The sequence below is a fragment of the Osmerus mordax genome, chromosome 5, assembly GCF_038355195.1.
Source record: "Osmerus mordax isolate fOsmMor3 chromosome 5, fOsmMor3.pri, whole genome shotgun sequence".
Lineage (NCBI taxonomy): Eukaryota > Metazoa > Chordata > Actinopteri > Osmeriformes > Osmeridae > Osmerus > Osmerus mordax.
In genome coordinates, this window is record NC_090054.1 from 16,477,708 (window position 1) to 16,498,469 (window position 20,762).

At 38.8% G+C, this 20,762-nt stretch overlaps 1 protein-coding gene across 1 annotated transcript; it reads left to right on the plus strand.

The window, feature by feature from the left end:
* The first annotated feature begins 3,226 nt into the window (after positions 1 to 3,226).
* emx2 (empty spiracles homeobox 2) lies at positions 3,227 to 6,675 on the plus strand. The gene is made up of 3 exons (XM_067236853.1): positions 3,227 to 3,617; positions 4,881 to 5,065; positions 6,508 to 6,675. Exons 1-3 carry the CDS (start codon positions 3,227 to 3,229, stop codon positions 6,673 to 6,675), a joined length of 744 nt encoding a protein of 247 aa, XP_067092954.1.
* The last annotated feature ends 14,087 nt before the right edge of the window (positions 6,676 to 20,762 follow it).

Consider the following 20,762-nt stretch of genomic DNA (forward strand, 5'->3'; position numbering starts at 1 on the left):
TACTCTGGTCTGTTTTCTGTAAAGCGAATGAGCTATTATACTTGTTTTGATGGCTTATATGTGTTAGTGTTAATAATAGCCATTCATGTTTCATTTATATCGTAAATGGAGTAGTTCAATGAGCTAACAATATTTTTCTCTATAACCCTGATTGTCGTATTTAAAATGGAGTGCTGGTATTCGTTAATAATCAGCAACTCAGTTGTAGATCCCAGACCAAATACAAAAACAGAATAGGCTACCAATGTCATTAGTGTGCATTCAAATGATTTTCACATAAATGTGTAGGGTAAAGATTTAGATGCCTTGAGAATTAATGTATGCAGACGACCACAGGGCCACACAGGCATGTTTGTAGCGACATTAGTGAGTCCTAAACTGAAAATAACTGGGCAGAAGATCCCATTCAAAGAGGAATCTGCAGAAGGCTTAATTATTTAAACCCACAGGCTTTAATTACGGCTTTAATTAATGATAGCTTTATTTTCTCTAGGGAAAATAATGCAATACTTATAATGTTGAGTTGAAGAAATTGCTAAATCATGTTGACCGAATATTTTATTTTGGTTAGGTTCATGGTTGTATTTCTAACATTGCAGAACTCTTCTGGTCTTAAATTATTATAATGGAGAGAAAGAAATACATTTGAAGTGCTACGCCATCATTTGAATATTGCTTGGTTGACCAGATGCGCATATTAAGGTGTACCAACTGCAAATCGGCGTCTGGACCCTAGTTATATTTTAACAGTTCCGAACACCTTCAGCCTAAGTTACGGGCCTATATTTCTGCACTTCTTCCATTTGTCCACTAGAGGTCAGTAACACATCATGGTTCATAGCAAGACACCCATAAAGGTGTCCAGGATACTGCAGCAAACTGCAATGAAAATGCAAAATACGGCTTAGAAACTTGCAAAATATAACTGAAAATAATATCAACTTTCTCTGTATACTTTAGCAGAATCTAGGCCTAGGCTAAAGTAAAATAATAAAAAAGAGCAACCAATAGGTGCCGCAATACTGAATCATGCAGCTAACTCACAAAGAGCAAAGAGACAAAACAGATTGAGACTGAGAAGTGTAGCCTATCTTAACATTAATTAAATATTATTTGAAACCTAATTGTTATCAAATATTAATCCACTTTTAAATCAATAGCCTAAATATAATATATTTGCTAGCGAAAAGGTTAATAAAGTAGGTATTATAAATTATAATACACGATTATTACCATTGACGCCGCTATTAACCTATTAATAGTAGACTAGGCAATTAATACATTTTTATAGTAGACTTGTATTACTATAAATTATATTAGCCTACTAAGCTATTGTTATAATTGACTATTTTTCAGCAGTCGACGCAAACGTGGTGCAAAGCTTATGTCTCTATAATATGTCTGATTTAAGATGGGCTATAATATTAAAGATAAACAGGCTAGCCTGTGTAACAACAGAACAAGACCAAATGTCCAACAGTGTACTCATGAGGCAAAGCTACCAGGCAATCTAGCCTAGAAGTAGGTCTCAATTACTATGTTGGGGTATGTAACACAATGTTGAACTTTCAATATTCCATGTGATGTAGCCTAAAATTCATTTTAGTTTTAGGATATATTTTGCTATAGAACATTTCTCCTTGGTTATGACCAGCATATGTGTCGTAATACAGTTAATGCTCAGGCTACTTAAGTAGCTTTTGACTAATCTAAACTTAAGCAAATATTTTGTGGGCTACAGTGTACTGTAGATAGTGTTCCATGCAGTTATGTTGGTAGGCTACACCTGGGATGAATGTGGTATCATTTTACAAATTATTATAAAACAACAACAACAACAACTGTAAAACTAATAAGGTGCACAATAAGGTAAACAATGCACAAACAAAATATGAAATGCAAATAAGAATGTTACAATGAAACAGTAGGCCTAATAGGGCCTATGTGATAGGTATAATACGATTTAGTTGGCTAATAATCTAGGCGATAATGTTTATAATCCAATTGGCCAATTAAATAGGCTAAAGAAAATGTACATAGGCTAAAAAATTGTGATATTAATACAAGCATTGAAGCCGTCAAAAATATGGCCTTCACAGTTTCTCTTTGGTTGATATGGTATGGCTGCTGTTGGTGAATCGAACCAACACATTTGAACTCGTTTATTTATTAGGAACTATAGGCTGTACATCGAAGCAGGCGATGTGACTAAACTCATCAGTGGAGACAACACATTTGAAACTATGGCATCCGAAGGACCTTATAATGTAAAATGTTCTATACATATAGTTTATGATAGCCTATTGACTTAGCCTACATTTGAATGAGAATTAAATAAACATCACAACCATCCAATATTCAGTATAGCCTATACGAATCAATATTTAACCTTATTAATTTCAATACGCAAACTAAAAGCCCCCGGGTGGACAAAATTAGAAGTAGGACTAGAATTAAAAAAATTGCCTTTCTGTAATGACTGAAACCAAACAACACTAGCCTACAAATTGTACATAAAGTCAAGCGTGGAATGGATAAATCCACACAGACGGTGTATTCATATGACTAGTCAATGCATTAGTTTCAAGGTATTTACTAGCTAAATTTGCCATATAGATCTAATTTATGAAGTCGAATCTCCAACGGATTTATAGGAAAGTAGCAGTAGCCTATATACTGTATGCTGCTACTTTAAAATACATATGGGAAATAAGGGCTTCGACTGTCCTCAGGCCTCGTCGGTAGACATAAATGCAAACGTAAGTACCTTGAGCTTTTCTACTGGTTCAGCTGAGTATGTAAAATGTTCTGAAGATCTGGTTCTGAACGAATCCGTTCCGTTTTGCTCGAGTCCGCCTCTCTGTGCCTGTTCCCATTGACGCACTTAAAGACTCTTCCCTCAACCTTAAGGCGAGTAGCAGCGACCAATCACCATGCCATTACAGGCTTCAGAGGAAGCTGTTTATGTGACTCCAGCGCTAATTAGGCTCATGAACTAACAAATCGCTTGCACAACTGGCGAGGAACCGATCACATCCATGGATTGTCTGGAGCAGTCGGCTATCTTTATGGCGATTTGTTGATACTTTCGGTTCTATTCTTTCTACAATCCGTTTCAGAGTTATTTATTGCAGACAAACTTTCGTCTTTCTTGGGTGTGGAGTATTTTCTAGCGAAAACGCCTGCACCTCTTCAACTTAAACTGGGGAATTTTGACTACCAAACCATGTTTCAACCTACACCGAAGAGGTGTTTTACTATTGAATCGTTGGTAGCGAAGGATAATCCTCTACCGGCGTCGAGGTCCGAGGAACCCATTCGACCAGCGGCTCTCAGCTATGCAAACTCTGGCCAGATGAATCCATTTCTGAACGGCTTTCATTCCAGCGGCAGGGGCGTCTATTCTAATCCGGACTTGGTGTTCGCTGAGGCGGTTTCACATCCTACAAACTCCGCTGTCCCAGTGCATTCAGTACCCCCACCACATGCTTTGGCTGCTCACCCTCTTTCATCCTCACATAGTCCGCACCCTCTTTTTGCCAGCCAGCAAAGGGACCCCTCAACCTTTTACCCATGGTTAATACATAGATATAGGTACTTGGGACACAGATTTCAAGGTAAGAATTAGTTTTACTTTTACGCACTTATTGGGCTATACCAAACTTTACAGTTATTAGAATTTTCGACATACCGTTGAGTTCAAAGTAGGTGAAGTCAAACTGAACGCCCGATTAGGTTGTGTTCGTAATTCATATATTTTTTTATTAAGTTCAGAGTTGACTGTTTTTAGTTTCATATTTATAAATGAGAAATTAACATTTGATTCGTGTGAACATTGAAATGGATAGCCTGCAAATGAAAAACATCGATGTAGCCTAAATTTGTGGTGATATTTAAGTAAGAACAGGCCCATATGCTTTGACGTAAATTAAAACTGTGAATTAAATAGCATCTAACAATTTCACTTCTTTTTTTAAAGTTTGACCTTTCACATTTTTTCAACACGCGGCCTAATTGCACAATAGCCTACCCAAAGGATCCAATATTTTCTAAACTGTTATTGTGGTCTAGGTGACTGTTTTAAGTACTTACAAATAGGCTATACAAAATAGTTCGTTTGAAGCCTGTGTATCCATAGTTCAGTAATGCTTTGCGGTGGGAAGTTATAGCCAATTCATTTAAATTGCGATCATTGCAGTTTTAATTTCTATTTTTCCCATTGGTGTTTATATCAAAACACCTCCCCTAAATATATATATATAGGCTATATATAATATAGTCTGTCTCTATGTATATATATATAGGCTATGTGTGTGTGTGTGATGATTTTATAGAATATAAAATAAATTAGGCCTATATGAAATGTGTGTAAACTGTAGCCTCTTGTTTGTAGGCCTATTGCTTTAAATAAGATACGAGATTTAAATGTAGGTTAAGAGGACATTGGCAAGGCTTCTTCTAAAACCAAATACTGATAGGTTATGTCCTATCGTTTACGCGTTTAGGCTACAACGAGATAGCTTGTGTTTTGTGAGCAAATTTTGAAACGTCAGCCTACATTTCCTTTGCGAATTTGTTGGCTTCTATTAGGCTAATGACGGATGGTCAATAGCCTAACTTAACCTCAAGCACACCTTATATTTAGCCTACATGATACGATATCCTTTTGTTTAAACATATGTGCCTAATTCACAGTTATTTGTACAAAATATAGGAACAATTAGGATGTTGTGTCAGTTGTCTTGGAACTTTCTATCCTACCTAAAAGAGAAGTAGCCCAGGCGAAAGCATAGCCTAGAATTCACCTGCTCATATGGTTATTTTCACAATGGAAATCATCCGGCAGTTTTAATAAAAATCCATTCCAATTTCGTTTTCAGGAAACGAAACCAGCCCGGAGAGCTTCCTATTGCACAATGCACTGGCCAGAAAACCCAAAAGAATTCGGACAGCTTTTTCACCCTCGCAACTTCTGCGGCTTGAGCACGCTTTTGAAAAAAACCATTACGTCGTAGGAGCCGAAAGAAAACAGCTTGCACACAGCCTTAGCCTCACAGAAACTCAGGTAAGAATATTATGTTCATAATAAACACATATACTCCGTCAATCCACATGGGTTTGAATTGAAGACAAATTAGGCTGCACCAAACATAGGCCAATAGCATTGATTCGTCTTTAATTAAGATTAAAAGCCTAAAACTCATGAATATAGCCTATGCACAGAAAGCCTTTCTGAATAATCAAACCATACTTGCTATAGCGGAATACAGCCCCCCAAATATTACATTTTGTTTCGTTAAAATTATTTTGGATTTTTGGTTAACAGTGAAAGCACTGTTTTTGTGTCCCGGGTAGACCATGCTACACTATCAATTCCACAGGCGTATCAAATTCAGTAGTGTCCATTAGTAGGCTACATTGACGTGTTTTGGATTGTCTATTGAAGGTAAGTGTTGGCTAATAATTATATGGAAAGAAATAGTAAAATAGGTAGGTTCTAGAGGATTTTTTCTTTTATTTATTTTTGCAACCCGTAGTTTCCGAGAGACATGCATGAAAATAATTGTGGCCCATTCGCCATCGACCCAAAGGATTTCTGGATGAAACCCATGATGAACATAACCTCGTTTTAAGCAGGGTTGAATTACTTTGTTATGGGGGGAAGGTTTCCATTTAAAATGGAGGGCAATTAACCAGTTAACCATTTTAGGGGATCTACGGGATAGCCTATGCTACTTAAAAGAATAAGGCGGACTCAATGAATTTCCAGAGACATATTAAGATCGTGTTTTAGCCTATCAGCATGTGGATCGGTCGATATCTATTGTCCCAGTGTCAGTGCTGGTTCTTTTATGAACGGACCCTCTTAAAAGGGTAGGAGGGAGAAATGAACCATCACCTCCTTCAATTAGTTGACTGAATGCACATTAAATGCACCTCACTTGCAAAGCTGACTGACGAATGGCTCAATAGGCCTATGCATACAGTAGTAGCCTGGATGGATCTGAAATAAAATAGCCTACATTTATGAATCTGTGTATATATAATATTTATTTCGGAAATGTGAATTCCTACAATTGTTACGTCTAGGGTATATCAGGCTGTCGTGTTTCAATAATTGTCCTTTATGCAAAGGGTTATTTGTCTATCGTCCCACATGTAGACAATGAAAGTGTAGCCGGCCTACCTTGGGCCTACAGTAGACTATGCACTTTGTTGACCTACATTAGGCCCACCAAAACATCTATGCCCTTTACAGGCATATGTGTTTGACCTACATATAAAAATTGTCCAAACGTTTAAAAATCTTTAGTATTTTTTATATATAGCCTACTTTTTGCGCATGAGCTAATTTGCACCGGACAATAGGCTACTCTAGGCCATATAAAAACATCATAGCCCATACAAAATGCAATTGTTCTTCTGTTAGTTTTGCATTGACTTTGGGTAGTAGAAGTTTCTGTCAAAGTTGAATTTATTTAAAAAAATCATATTTATTTTCTTTAGGTAAAAGTGTGGTTTCAGAACCGAAGAACCAAGTTCAAACGCCAAAAGTTGGAAGAGGAGGGTTCGGAGTCGCAGCAGAAGAAGAAGGGGACCCATCACATAAACCGATGGAGACTCGCAACTAAACAAGGAAGTCCAGAGGAAATTGACGTCACGTCAGACGATTGAAAGACTAAATTGTTTGAACATGGGACATCAGCGTGTCGTGAAGGATGACATGGATAACGATGTGTAAAGACAGAGAGAGGGTAAAGCCAATGTCACATTTCGATTCTACGGAGATCGGCAGCTGAGGGTGAGATAGATCCTATTGGTGGCACTGCTGTCACTACTATGGTTCTGTCAATCCGTATCAAATTGCCTAGGCAAAAGTGATTGACAGTGTCGCAGTCCACCTGACCCCTTCCACGCACCAACCCACCACTACAATCTCACACATATCACCCAAAAATGTATCTCCAATTCACATTGGACATTTGCACTTCTGAAAGTTAAAAGTTTCCACTCAAGATACCAAAATACAAAACTGTTTTTGTAAAACTTGAATTGCATGGTAGAATTTCTGGTAGTTGTTTTAATTTGACAAATTTCTCAAAAATAACTTGTTTTTACTCTATTTTCAATCTCAGAGATGTTGTGCTTCTTCCTTTTTACAAAGTGTGCAGTCTTTTAATTAATAATTCTCGTGTTAAAGTGATTGTGAAAACAGTATGAAGTAGCGGTGCTGCGTTATAGTGTTTTTAAAGAAAATAATAATTAAAATTAATTTCGAAACTTTATAAAAGTTTATCATACCACAGATAAAGTACTTTAAAGGAAGGTATCAGGACATTCCTTTAATCTAAAGCTTTACCAAGTATCTGTTATTCTGGCCCTAGCATTGTCAGGTCTTGACCCTCCCATGAGAGTTGCCACGAAGGACTATTACAGAATTGACAGCCGTAGAGGCGAGAAATCTTCAAGCACTGAACGTATTCCATGTACAGAGATACTAAAAGTTAATGTTTCTGTTAAACCCTCTTTTACCAGAATGTAAATACTTTTGTGTTTGTGTTAAGTTTGCTACAATTTTAACACAAAGTATACTTCCAAGAAGTATGTAATTGTCAATATTTTGTCAATAAAGTTTTATCAATATGATACATGAGCATTAAAAGCACAGAGGTTTGATTCAAAACAGTTTTTCGAGCATCTTTGAAGAGGATCATGTCACAACAAGCTCTTCAGAGTTTCTCCATTGTTTACAATTTGGCCACTAATCTTGGCTCTATCTAAGACCTAGATATTTTTGTAAGTCAATCGCATAATAAGACGCCCATGAAACTATGACAGTCGTGTCTAGATGGTACGAAGACGCTGGTCTTAACAACAGCCATTTTCTGTGGCAAGTGGTTGTTTTGCATGGTGCAGTCTGATAGGCAGCATTAATCAGTTTTATTTAGAGGGGCCAGCGTCTGGTCTGTTCAGGCTACAAAGAGTCCTACGATCTTTTGTGAAAGTGCAAATCAGTTTAGGCAATTATCATGCGAGTAATATGAGGGGAAAAGGGGTTGCATTGCCCAGTGGTCCACTTTAATCTCTTAATCCGTGGATCCAAGGGGCTTGGTTGGACATAATTTAGTACAATCTGACTACCCCTCACGTTGCGATAAGAGAAGGTTGCAATGTGCCGCAAAATGGGATCTTTGTTCAAAATCTTGTCTCGCACAGCCATATAGGCTACACACGCTGCCTTGATCGCAACCAAAATAATAACCAATACTTTTATTTTTGTGTGCTTGTGTGGAAAAATGAACGTGGAGGTTATTGACTTATTTGGTTGACATTCTTTAAGTCAATGCACAGGGTTAAAACATTAATTGAACCAACTAAAATAGCCTAAACCATGTGTTGTAATCTATAATGTATATTACATTAGCCTCCATTCATCTCATTTAAGACATTTTATGATGCGAGGTGTGGTGTTTGTTTCTATAATTGTTTCACAGCTTGAAAATTCGCTTTTCCAAAGAGGGGGACGTTATATACAAACTATGTATGGGGAATTTAAAATCGGCCCATGGACTATAACAGCAATAAAAATCTTCAGAGAATACCATTAGCTTTGAAAAAACCCTAAAAGCTTTATTACACACCCAGCTTTGAAAAAAGGGGATTAGAAGACTGAAAGGGTCCCACAATAGTTAGAAGAAAAGGTTTCATGCTAATGAGGTTAATGCCCTTTGTATCTCCGGACTCCACAACTTCATTACTCCTATCTCGGGCAACACCGAGCGGCTCAGAGCGCGCAATCCACTCGAGCTTTTCCCTACCCTGCCTAAAGAAGGATTTGATAGCAGTCCTGTTCAAACTAGATAATTATATCTTTTCAAGTTGGAATTAAGATAAAGAAAGTGCAGTGAAGGCGGTGAGCCTTGATCCGCTGCAAACAAATTTGGCGCACTTTCTCCCCACGCCGTGCCTCAATAGGCAGGACTGTCCCCTCATTATGGCTGCATGGGTCTCCTTCTATTCATTTTTCACTCGTTTGATTAAATGAGCTATGCTTTTGAATTCAACGACAGATAATTGTATGAAACGGAATGAAATATATTTTACAGTACCTGAAATAGCTATTAGAGGTATTGACCAAGTTTGTTTTATCTATAGGCCTATTTGAGGGTTGGCATTTCAGTGTGGGCTACATTTGAAATTTGAGCTTGCGGGACAATGCAAATTACATAGATTATAGAATAATTGTAAGTCTTTGCAGCCCATAAAACATCACATAACCCTATCTCAATTCTGTTGAACATTTGAAAATTATTTTCATTCTACATGTAGGCCTATTGGCTTTCAAATAAATTTTCAGCGTAGCCTATATAGGACTTCAGGCACATGAAGCTTTTAAGATCCGTAACATATTATTTTGATGTCATGTTTTTTATAATTTCCCTTTATTTCACCTTTTTATCATGCACTGAGCCAGATGTCAACAGCGGAAAAGGGAAAATCATGTAAAACTGGAGTGCACCTGTCCCGAGAGAGACCAATGAAAGTAGCCTATATGTTTCTTTCAGTTACACAAGTGTAGGGACTTGTGACCCGCTTATCTAACCTTGCAATGCGTGCCTGCTCCGGGCAACGGGTTTTTATGCCTTGTCCGCTTATGGAAAGGTAAACTATCAATCATACTTGTTTCTAATTAAAGTGACCGTACCTATATATTCTGTAAAGGGCCCTCAATGCTCACGAATTGGCATTTGTATTTTGGTTCTGAGTTTGTCCTTGGCTCATTAGCCTACCTGATGTGAAATGATTATACGTCATTAAAAAGAGTATCCTATCAAATGACCTCACTTACCCAAAGCCAGCAATTACCTTATATTACGAAATGTCCGCTGACACCAGTTTGCGCAAAATAGCATGGATTGAGTCCTTTGGAATGTTGGCCATTATGCGCATCCAATGAAAGCGGTTTGAGTTTGTAAATGTCTTACATGCGTGGGTTGTCCTGCATGTGCATGACGCACTGTAATGTAAATCTCTCTTTTCACCTTTCCGATACATTAGAACATGATGCACAATTGGTTTGGCTGATACGTTGTTTAAATTGTATGTTTGGTATTATGGTAACCTTGAAAACCAAAGTTGTAGGCCTATATAGGCAAGGCTTCAGTGTGCGCTTTTAGACGAGCACAGGCACCGTTATGACACATGCATTGAATGCTTGACCTTTATATCATCACCTTCGAGTCTATAATTCAATGTTTTTGAGGTGAGCATGTACACGCACTGTCAGAATCTGACGTCAAGACAAACTTGATCCATCCCGTTTACAAATTGAGTCTGAAATTGATCCTCGAAACTAGAGAATGAACCCTACACAATTCCCTTGGCCTTGACATAAGGTACAGCAATAAATATACAAGACTAATGAGCAATTACCATATAATCACCCTCCAAATAGCTTATATAATAATGAATTAAACATTCTACTGTCTCATATTCAGTTTCTCTCTGTATTATTAACGAGAGAACGGCAATTGCAGTATGCGGTGCTACTATGATGAGATGATTATTTCCAAACAGCCATTTCAATTTTTCCATGCTTCAATAGCAGCTGGTGTTAATCCGGATTGAAGAACCATAGCCCGACGACTTTTTAAATGACACTGACCAGTCAGATCTATCTCTCTCTTTCTCTCTCTCTCACACACACACACAAACACACACACACACACACACACACACACACAGATACACACACTTGACACTTCGTGAATACAGAAATCAGAATACGAATGCAACTTGTAGCATGAAAATAAATTGCATTCGATAGACTGCGTGCAGATATCTGAGAGGTCTAATGACCGAACATGTATGATGGCACAACTTGCATTTAATATTTGTGTATTGTGTTATATAACTAATTACTGTGCTTTTATATACTTTGGCCTTATATAATACGTTATACCTATATAATACTTCATCAAACAATGTACATTTTGTGGAGGTTTTCATTTGTGAAAATATTGTCTATGGTTTAGATTAAATCCCAGATAAACTTTCTTACACAAATAGTCAAGCACGCACGCATACACACACATGGGCGCACATAACACACACACACACTCACACACCCACACCACACACACACACACACACACACACACACACACACACACACACACACACACACACACACACACACACACACACACACACACACACGCATACACGCACTGATCAAATTAATGAAGAGCAACAGTTCCGAATAAGAGAACATCCTAGCCGCCAAATCCAGAACAATATTATATAATTTGAGGCATGAATATATTTTCTAGGCTATTTGCTTATACTATGGTCAATTTCAGTAGACCTTCTGACTCCCCGACCCTGCCTGAAAAATAAAGAAAAGGAGTGATAATATTCTGTCTCTCTGACAATAAAACGTGTATCATAATGTTAGTCATGAACGGTTAGTAGAGCGGCACATGGACATTCTCTATTGAACTTTTTACTTAAAACAGGTTGTAACGACATGTGGCCTAGATGGGATCTGGAACTCACTGGGAAAAAAGTGATAAATTGTCCATTTTATAATTAAACATTCATAGATTTTCGTTGAGATGGGAAGACAGAAACTTTTTCCACCTGTAGACGTCTCTCTCTCCGCCTGTCAGTCTCGTGTACATGGGCTCGTGGCCAAAGGCCCGCAACATGCTTCCAGAGGAGTCTGAGTACAGCTCCAGCATCTGCTTGAACTTGACCAACTCAGTGCAATTTCTCGCGCTACAAGGCCCGATCGGAATGCTACAGAGTACATGCCTTTACGCAGGTAGGCAAGCTAAAAATCAATAGAACATTTTCTACTCTTATAGTTATAGAATATTTTCAGATTAATTGGTGTTTATCATATTCTGATGTTGTCAATCATTTAGTCAAATAGAAGATTATCTATCCTTACTTTAAATTTTAGAATACAAAAACATTTTATGCAGCTTACATTCACGACTAACATTCCCCTCTTTGCACTAATGTGTAACATATGGCCGGACTGTACACCTGATAAAATACCTCAGGGGCCTTGCAGTTTGGAAAATCCTCAATTCGCTCCCTAAATAAAACAAACAATAGCCTCACTAAATATATCACATGTGCTTGCCAAACTGTTTTGTCTCACTTGACCTGCAAGTCCCCTCCCACATCATCAGCTTGAATAAGTGTATGTGATTGCTGACAACAAAGTGCCAGGTTGGGCCATAAACTCTTGGATGCAAAAACATTAATCAGAAAATGCACCAATAATGGTATATGAGTAGTATCTCAGTATCTACCTCTCTTTGTGTGGTAAAAAAATACGTTTTTGTCAGTCTACACATAAAAAAAAAGAGTGGCCAAAAATGGCCTTTCTTTTGCCTGGAGTATGTTTAGGGAGTCAGTTGGCTGAGCGGTGAGGGAATCGGGCTAATAATCCGAAGGTTGCCAGTTCGATTCCCGGTCATGCCAACTGACGTTGTGTCCTTGGGCAAGGCACTTCACCCTACTTGCCTCGGGGGAATGTCCCCGTACTTACTGTAAGTCGCTCTGGATAAGAGCGTCTGCTAAATGACTAAATGTAAATGTTTATGGATATGAGTGGTCATGGTAATGCCGGTGATTGTTGAAAAGTTGAAGGACCAGCACAATGTTTCGCCCACTTATGTAAAATATCCACAAGTGAGTGGTGTTGTTGCATTCCTGGTTTGGCAAGATACCTTTTTCCATTTTTGTGATCAGATCTTTTTTATATAGAAAAGTAATACGTAGATGCAAATTGTCGCATTAGAATATATGTCGATTTTGCTATTTGTTGCAAAATGTCAACTGGTCAATTGACAGTACTTTGCATTAGGGTGAATCATTAGATTTTGATTGGCTTGGGGTTTTGTAAGGGTTACAGTTAGGCATGCAACCCAGAGTGGCTTAGGGCCAGTCATCTTCCATCCACAGCCCCCACCTTGCACAGCATTTGGTTGTTTCATAACCCCAAGTGTCTCAGAAAATCCATCCAAAAGCTTAGCAAATTTAACCTATTGAACTATTCAGAAATTCATAACAGTTTACTAATTTCTCAGTTGCAAAAATGGTTGGTTGCTCTAATACTGTGCTAGGCATGTTGGATCCATCTTGATTCACTGCAGCATGAGAGGCATTGGTCCAGTACAGACATGGAAATGTCCAGAACCCTGGTGCTTTCGACCAACTTTGAGAGGGCAAAGGGATTGAGACAAGTGGTCTGGATGCTAAAGTAATATCATGCGATTGATGCTTGGCAGAGATAGATGTCAATGGACTATGCAGGATGTGCTGCTTTGCACTTTTTCAAGTGTCAATGTTGAAAGTACAGTTCATGATGAGGAACATGATGAATTCTCAAGAAATCAAATGTCACTGCTTATGAAATAATTTACAACCAAAAAATTAGCTTACTCTTATTTTTCAAAGACAATTTGATTATAAATTTTTGGAATCCAGTCATTGATTGACAGTCATTGGTATACGTGTTCAGCAGCACTAGTTGATGGATAGGTGTTTATAAAGATAGATTGTGCTGACTCAGCCATGGAAAGGCATATGGCCCTGGAGGACTGAATCTCATTGATTTCCCATACACATCTGAGTGGGGAACACTTCATTGAGAACAGACTGCAATCTGTCTGTTAAACTAATATTTGTTTATTAGAAGACTACTTGACAGGAGATGAATGAATGGATTGTTAGAAAGAGTTTTAATAAAGGGTCTGCTAAAAGAAGCTCCAGGTAGGTCAAAGCAAGGCCAGGTAGTACTCTATGTCTATAGGATTTTCAGTGTTTGAACAGCAAGGCATGCAAAATAAATGGCATGTTGATATCAGTCTGATTGTATGATGAGTAAGAATGCTTGGATCTTAAAAACCAGGATGATGTTAGAGTACTATTTTATCCTTGTAACTTATGTGATGACATCTCAAATTAGCTTTAACGGGCACCTTAGCAGTGCCTCAGAAAGTGAATGAAACTAAACAAATTCTAGACAATCATTCACATACACTCTGCAATGCTCTACATCCACAATTTACATTGCCAAGCTTACTCATTGAATGTGAGGGACACAGACGTTGTCTAATGATCTTAATTGATCTAATGTCTAATGATTAATAAAAAACACAACTCATTTCAAGGGTTTTATGTAAGCTTAAGGTGAAATAATGACTTTGCTTTTGTAGCACTGTTCTCAAACCAAGAGGACTTTAAAGCTGAACCAGCAACGTTTTTTTTTTCCCATTATTTCTGCATATTTAACCCAACACATTGAAGTAAAATGACCAGATGGCTTTGGGTTTTTGTAAATTATAATAATAACCAAACCACCATTCCCTTTTTTTTCATCAATTATATCCAGGATAAAAAGCATACACTGGTATTAGGTTAGCATATCTTTCTTCGCATTTTTGCAAATGAATTGAGGGAATGTTGACATGTTACAGTTGCTTATAGTCAGAAAGCAATGTTTTCATTCAAGTGTCTCAAACAGCATTTGCAGTCCTCCTATGAGTGGGTCTCCTACGTGTTGATAGAAGGTTTACTGCTTATAAGTTTATAAGTGCTTCAGGTTGTTTTGTATTTGAAGGTGAGGACACAGCAAATCAGACCACTTCACACATGAAAGGAAGTGGCTCTGTTTGATTCTCTGCACCTCTCTTACCCTGGTTCTTGCTGTCCTTTTAGGGGACTCCAGAGGCTAGTTAAAAGGTGTCTGATTCTCACCATGAATCTAATTAGATCTCTGACTGAGATCTTAACATTTTCTTGAAAAAAAAAACTGCACAGAGGAAAAAGGTGTTAAAACACCAGACCTTTTATTCTCCTTCATTGCACTCCAGGCCAACCCATCCCCTACCCCCTCCTTTTCCAGAGAAAAACAAAGTCCAGCAAGCTAATGAAGTTTGTAATTAAGGAGATTCTGTCAGGCTGAATAGGTAATTAGCACATGGTTTCTTGGGGGTGTTAACGGTCCAGGCTCATCAGAGCACAGGCTGCATGTATGACCAGGGAGAGCACCCTTTCAGACCTCTACAAAGGGGCCAAGAGAAAGAAAAAAAGGAGGAGGGCTCGTTTTCACCTGTGATGACTTCAGCTCTCCAGAGTCCACTTTGGGAGAATCGGGTTTCTTGCTGTTAGGTAGGTAGATGAGGTAGACCTCTAAAACATGAAATACAGTTTGAGAATTTAGTTAGGAAAGACCTTTGATGAACTGAAAGTAAAGCACAATGCTTTTTCAGAAGCAAAGATCAATTATTTTAATGACATTTTGGACCATAAAATAAAAGTATTGTCCCAAATGATATAAGGTGGTAGGGTATGCTAATATTTTTTACATGAAAGTTGTACACTTCTATGTGATTGACCATACATTCAAAATAATTTGTGGTGTGAGAATGAATACTATTTGTAGACATTGGATGGAACCCAGCAAACAGCTGACAGACAGGGCAACTCTGTGTTCTTGTGGAAGACGGCTCCATTCTAATTATCACGTTTACTTCAGATTCGTTGACTGTGACGCTGATAAAGGAAGTTCACCTGGCCTCAATTAACTATATTTATCTCAGATTATCCCTCCATATAATTTCTGCTGCAGCAAAAAGATAATCATTATAAAGAGCCACGATATGCAGGATACATTTATTTTATGCCAAAGTGACGTCTCAGAAGATAGAAACTTGAAAAACAGGGCTGTTAAGTTTGGTATGACTGGTATGAAAGAATGGCCTTTATCACTAATTTGCTTGTGCTGATACATTCTTTGGCTTTGCTGTGCACTGGAAAATATATTGGACATTACCACATCTCCAGCATTTCAATATTTTTCTGTTATATTTTCTGTCACTAATTGTAGATTAAGCTGTACAAACAGGTAAAAAAAAGTATAAAGGCAATGGATGGCCTGGGGATCTCTAGTTTATTGTACTGCCCCCTGCAGTGAAGACACCGATAGAACAAACAAAGTTACCACACAGGAGATCAGAGATGGCTACAGATTGCTTTATTTACATGGGGTGGCCAAATTGATGTATCTCCTTGATACAGTAGAACTGCTCTCTTATTAGTAAGGCTCTTTGATCTTGGGCTCACCTCTGCATTCCTGAAAATCATTTACACTGTTTAGACTGGAAGTGTCCTGCTGCAAGGCACAACACCTGGGTTTTGAACCCCTGACCTCACAGCTGAGTGTGCTCACTGAAGCCCTTCTGCCTCCCGGTCAGCATAAGGATCAGCATGGACAGACAAGCCCAAGACTATTCATTTCCTGCTTTGCCTCAAACCATCCTCCCTCTTGAAAAACTCTACCTGTTTTCAGGTGATATTATCAAAATGTCCAATGTATGACCTAAGTCACATCAAGACCAACACACACGCACACACAAACACGCCCCCCCCCCCCCCCACACACACACACACATGCACACAACATGTTATGTTGTCACAACAGAACCAGTTTTGCTGCTTTAAAGCAATGACCAAGGACTGTGTAAAATGTCTAGTGGGAGTGAGGGGTAGGCTACATAGTTTTAAACTGTACCTTCGACATCTGTATACGAATAATAATAATAATAATAATGTGAGCAAGGGCAGGGGGCATGGATATGGTATATAAGTGTCTTGTCTTGAGAATGGGGAATGTTGGCTGGACTGCCTGTGTTTTGCTTACGTTCAGCAGGTGTCTGTTGTGGTTTGACCTACATGGAGGATGCTCTACGTATGCTGCTTCCTCACACATTAGTTTCAGCCAAATTGCTTTGAGTGGGAGGTGTGCCCTGCCCATCCTTCATGATCCACAGTGACCCCTCTCTTTGGAGTGCTGCAGGCAGAGTTGGAGATAAAGAAGCTGAAGAACGGTTTTAGGAATCCTAAATATTAGTGGTAGTAAATCAACGCACATGGCCTATGGGTAGCAATTATCTTTTTCTCACTAATAAATCCCTCTGGTCCTAGATAAGATGGTTTTGCATCATGGCCAATAAAATAGTCAGATACCAAGCTTGAGATAGGTGAGGTTTAGCCAGTAAATGATGGCTAAGTAGTATACTGTGTCCTACTTTAGATGATATGAAGATGCAGGCAAGAGCTCTTATCACCTCTCATCACCATCAACACCTACCAAACATGATTAGCTTCAAAGCGCTTTGAATGTTGTTGCCTATAATAGGTGGGGAATGTTCCTAGAAAATGTCATTGGGGTGGATGAAAAGTAACACAGTGAATGATGGTGGAGGTCATTGATCTGATAAGAGCATTCTTTGATTTATATCTGCTGCAGGTCAGTGTACTCAGGAGGCAGGTTGAGATGTATAGAGCCTTGTACTGTTTGATCCACAGATCCTTCAACCAGACTCAGCGCATAAATGCCAGTGGCAACAGAGTTACATCATCTCTTAGTTACTGGTGTTCTTTTGAGATTACTGGTCAACAAACACAACCTGTTTAGTTAGGAACAGTACAGTTTTCAAGTGGTAAGAAAAGTAAAAAATATCATATTACGGTAATTGCATAACCAACATTAATGTTTAGCCACTGTAACGTGGCCATTGTCCATTCCAAAAGCTGCACATCAGATCAGGTTACATGGAGGTGTTGCTTCCAATGGGTTTATAGAAATAATTTACAGAAAAACATTTTCAGTCATAGATTATAAAACACATTCAGGCACAGTTATTTTTCTTCAAACGGGGCTGGACCCCTATTTTTTGTAAAGACTTAAGTTTAACCTCATTAAGCTTTCTCACACACTAGATACATAATTATCCCTGAGAGGACAGCCAGCACTAATACAAATTAGAAAGATAATTAAGCTACTGAGACTGGTCATTGCATCTCCCTGAGCATGTTACAAAGAGGACCATTATCTGGAATTAGAGCTTTTGTTTACCATCACAACAAGAGCCTTTTACCAGTGGCCATGGCTGTCAGAAGCCTCATATAAACCTTAAAGTGACTTTATAGGTTAAAGTTTATTGGAGTCCCGTGGTTCATATAGTTTGTCAAGCATGGGAAAAATCCCATGACAGGTGTTTCAACTAGCAAAGGCAAAAACGGAAAAACAATGTCTAGTAGAATGCCTATGTTGCTTCAGTGAGAGAAATGTAAAAGATCTTGTTCATCTCAGACAAGAGCCGTCGGGCACTCATAAAAATTCTATCTAAATGACAATTCACCTTTGCTATCTGAAGTGCATCTGGTCTTTATGTAACAAGGCAATTTGGTGCCTCAAAAGTCTCACAACTACTTCAAAGATGTTTAAATGCCTCCTCAAGGTAAGGAAATCATTCCTCTTCTTGCCATTACAAACACTCACTCCAACGGGAACAATAAATGTTGGTTATTCCTACATTCCTCTTTAGATCATATTACACCTGAAAAACCAAGAGACACTTGTGCATGTCAAAACTGAAACCTCAAAATCTACCAACAATGGACTTGGACTCCCCAGTGCACCATCTAAACTTAAATCATAATGTCCTTTTAGTGGAAACAGAGAAACGTGTTGACAGATACAGTGCCAGTTTACTTTTTATTTATAGAACATCCACTTTGTTCATGATTTTTATTTATTTATAGAAACTGCTACGTATCAATTCACCTGTGCATGCAGCGTTAACTTAGCCACTATGAAAGTATATATTTTTGTATTGTAGAAAGATTAAAGAGAGAGATAGAGATATGCAAAAATAAAGAAAAGAGAGAGAGGGTGGGGGGGGGCAATGAGAGGAACAGAGAGATGTCTGGTTTAGTGCCAAGTTTGCCTCCTGTGGTTTCATGTGGTTTTATGCATAAGAACCTTGCACGTGCAGTGCTCTAAGTAAAGCATTGATTTAAGAGGGTCCTTCTTCTTTCCACAGCTTTAGCAAAACAAACCCCTCTGTTTGGATAGACCCGGTGAGCAGCTCACTGACCTGAGCAATGGGTCAGATTGAGTTAGACCCCCCCCCCCCCCCCCCCCTGCCTTCCCTCGTGTTGTGCAGAGAGGGAAAGGGAAAGTGTTCTTCAGGGCAGGACTGCCAGGCAGGTTAAAGGAGTTGCTCGGCAAAACAGGAAGCTGACAAGAGAGACAAATGATAGGTCTCACCCAACCAAGGGGTTTTGGTAAGGGTTGATCATCTATAATTGCTCCAGTAATAATTAGAAAAAGTCTTTAAATGATAGGGCTTATGAGTTGAATTTAATTCAAAAATAGAACTTGCCTCAAGCAATTACTTGAACACTCAAACACTCAGGAGCACACTTCGAAAGTAATTGAGTGTACCTAATTTGTGCTCTCTCTTGATTATGCATTCATTTAGATGCTTATGATCTGATGTAACAGAGAATTATGGCACAAAGTAACAACAGTGGTCAATTTGTTACAACTAAATGCTAAGCTATGGACAATAACCTAAGACCTCTTACAGTATGTCAAGAAAATTACTCTCACTTTGAATCCACAATTAAAAGAAATATTAAGTCATTGTATGTTTTTCTTCAACATCACAGAGCAAACATTGTGAGAGGGTAAGTGTCTGAGCCAATGCAATCTATTGACCTTGTACAGTTTGTAAACTCAACAGTAACTCAGTGATAAAAAAAATTCTGGACAGCTTGATAGAGAGTTGGAGAGAGAAGGTGTGTGTGTAATAGAGAGAGAGAGAGACTCACACAGGAGAAGCAGCAGTTTGGCCAAAGGCAAAGATAAGCCAAGGTTTGGACAATGGATTGAGGCAGACAATCAGTCAACGATCTGGTGCGGTGTTTAGTGGTGCTTTGAGATCTGCTAAACTAGCCCTAATTTCCCCTGTTGTAGAAGATGTGTGAGTTGAGGTGGAAATGGGCAGGATGAGGGAAAGAGAGCCCTTTGGTCTGTCAGTCCTGAGTTAATCTGAACCTGGGGCAGCACGTTCACTTTTGATGGAGGCCAGAGATAGGACTGACTGGAGGAGGGAGGGGGAGGAGGATGAAAGATCACCCACACCTGCGAGGGGCTGCTGAAAGTTACAACTCACTCAGAAAGGGCTTTCTACGACTGCTCCATTTGTCAAAAGCGATGGAGTTAACAGAGCAGAGAACTGCACTCTGTTTCTGTTGTTACTTGGCACCCATCATGTGTTCTTCTCAACGCCAGGTTACAGCAGCCCAAAGTGTGTGTTTAAGTAGATGGTTAACAATGATGCGTCTCTTGACCTGTTCAAGTTGAGTTTGAATACAAATAGGTTGCAGGGTGGATTAACGCATGTCTTGTATTACACAGTTTCATGGAAGCATGGTAACAGGTTTCCTTTAATAAGACAGCACAATGAAAGACTTGGATTGCGCAATTCCTTTTTTTTAGAATAACACAATAACATTGCTGGTGTGGTATAATTCACTGTGACATATATTTGGATCAGAGAAGTGTCTGATTTGCACCGTGTTTCCACACAGAATGAGAATTAGAAGTAATAACATTGTTGCTGTGATTTGATTAACTGTGACTGGTATTTGGACCAAAGAGGTGTCTGTCTATAAACCGCCCCTTAATACTCTTGGAAAGATGAGGAACCACCCTTCGAGGTTTGCCCTCCCTTGCCTGACTTTGTGCTCCTTACACTATAAAACTCTTCTGTGCCATCACCATAGGCTTTTATTTGCCTGATAAAGCAGGCAGGATGAAACACCCCCTGTTAGCCATAAAATACCCAGGTATACATCCTGCTGCAAGCACACTGCAACTCCCTCTC

Bases quoted from the DNA above. Each gene is read 5' to 3' on its own strand.
- emx2 (XM_067236853.1), top strand. From the start codon at position 3,227: ATGTTTCAACCTACACCGAAGAGGTGTTTTACTATTGAATCGTTGGTA. The intron at 3,618-4,880 runs GTAAGAATTAGT...TTTCGTTTTCAG, and splicing joins CTTGGGACACAGATTTCAAG to GAAACGAAACCAGCCCGGAG. The intron at 5,066-6,507 runs GTAAGAATATTA...TATTTTCTTTAG, and splicing joins TTAGCCTCACAGAAACTCAG to GTAAAAGTGTGGTTTCAGAA.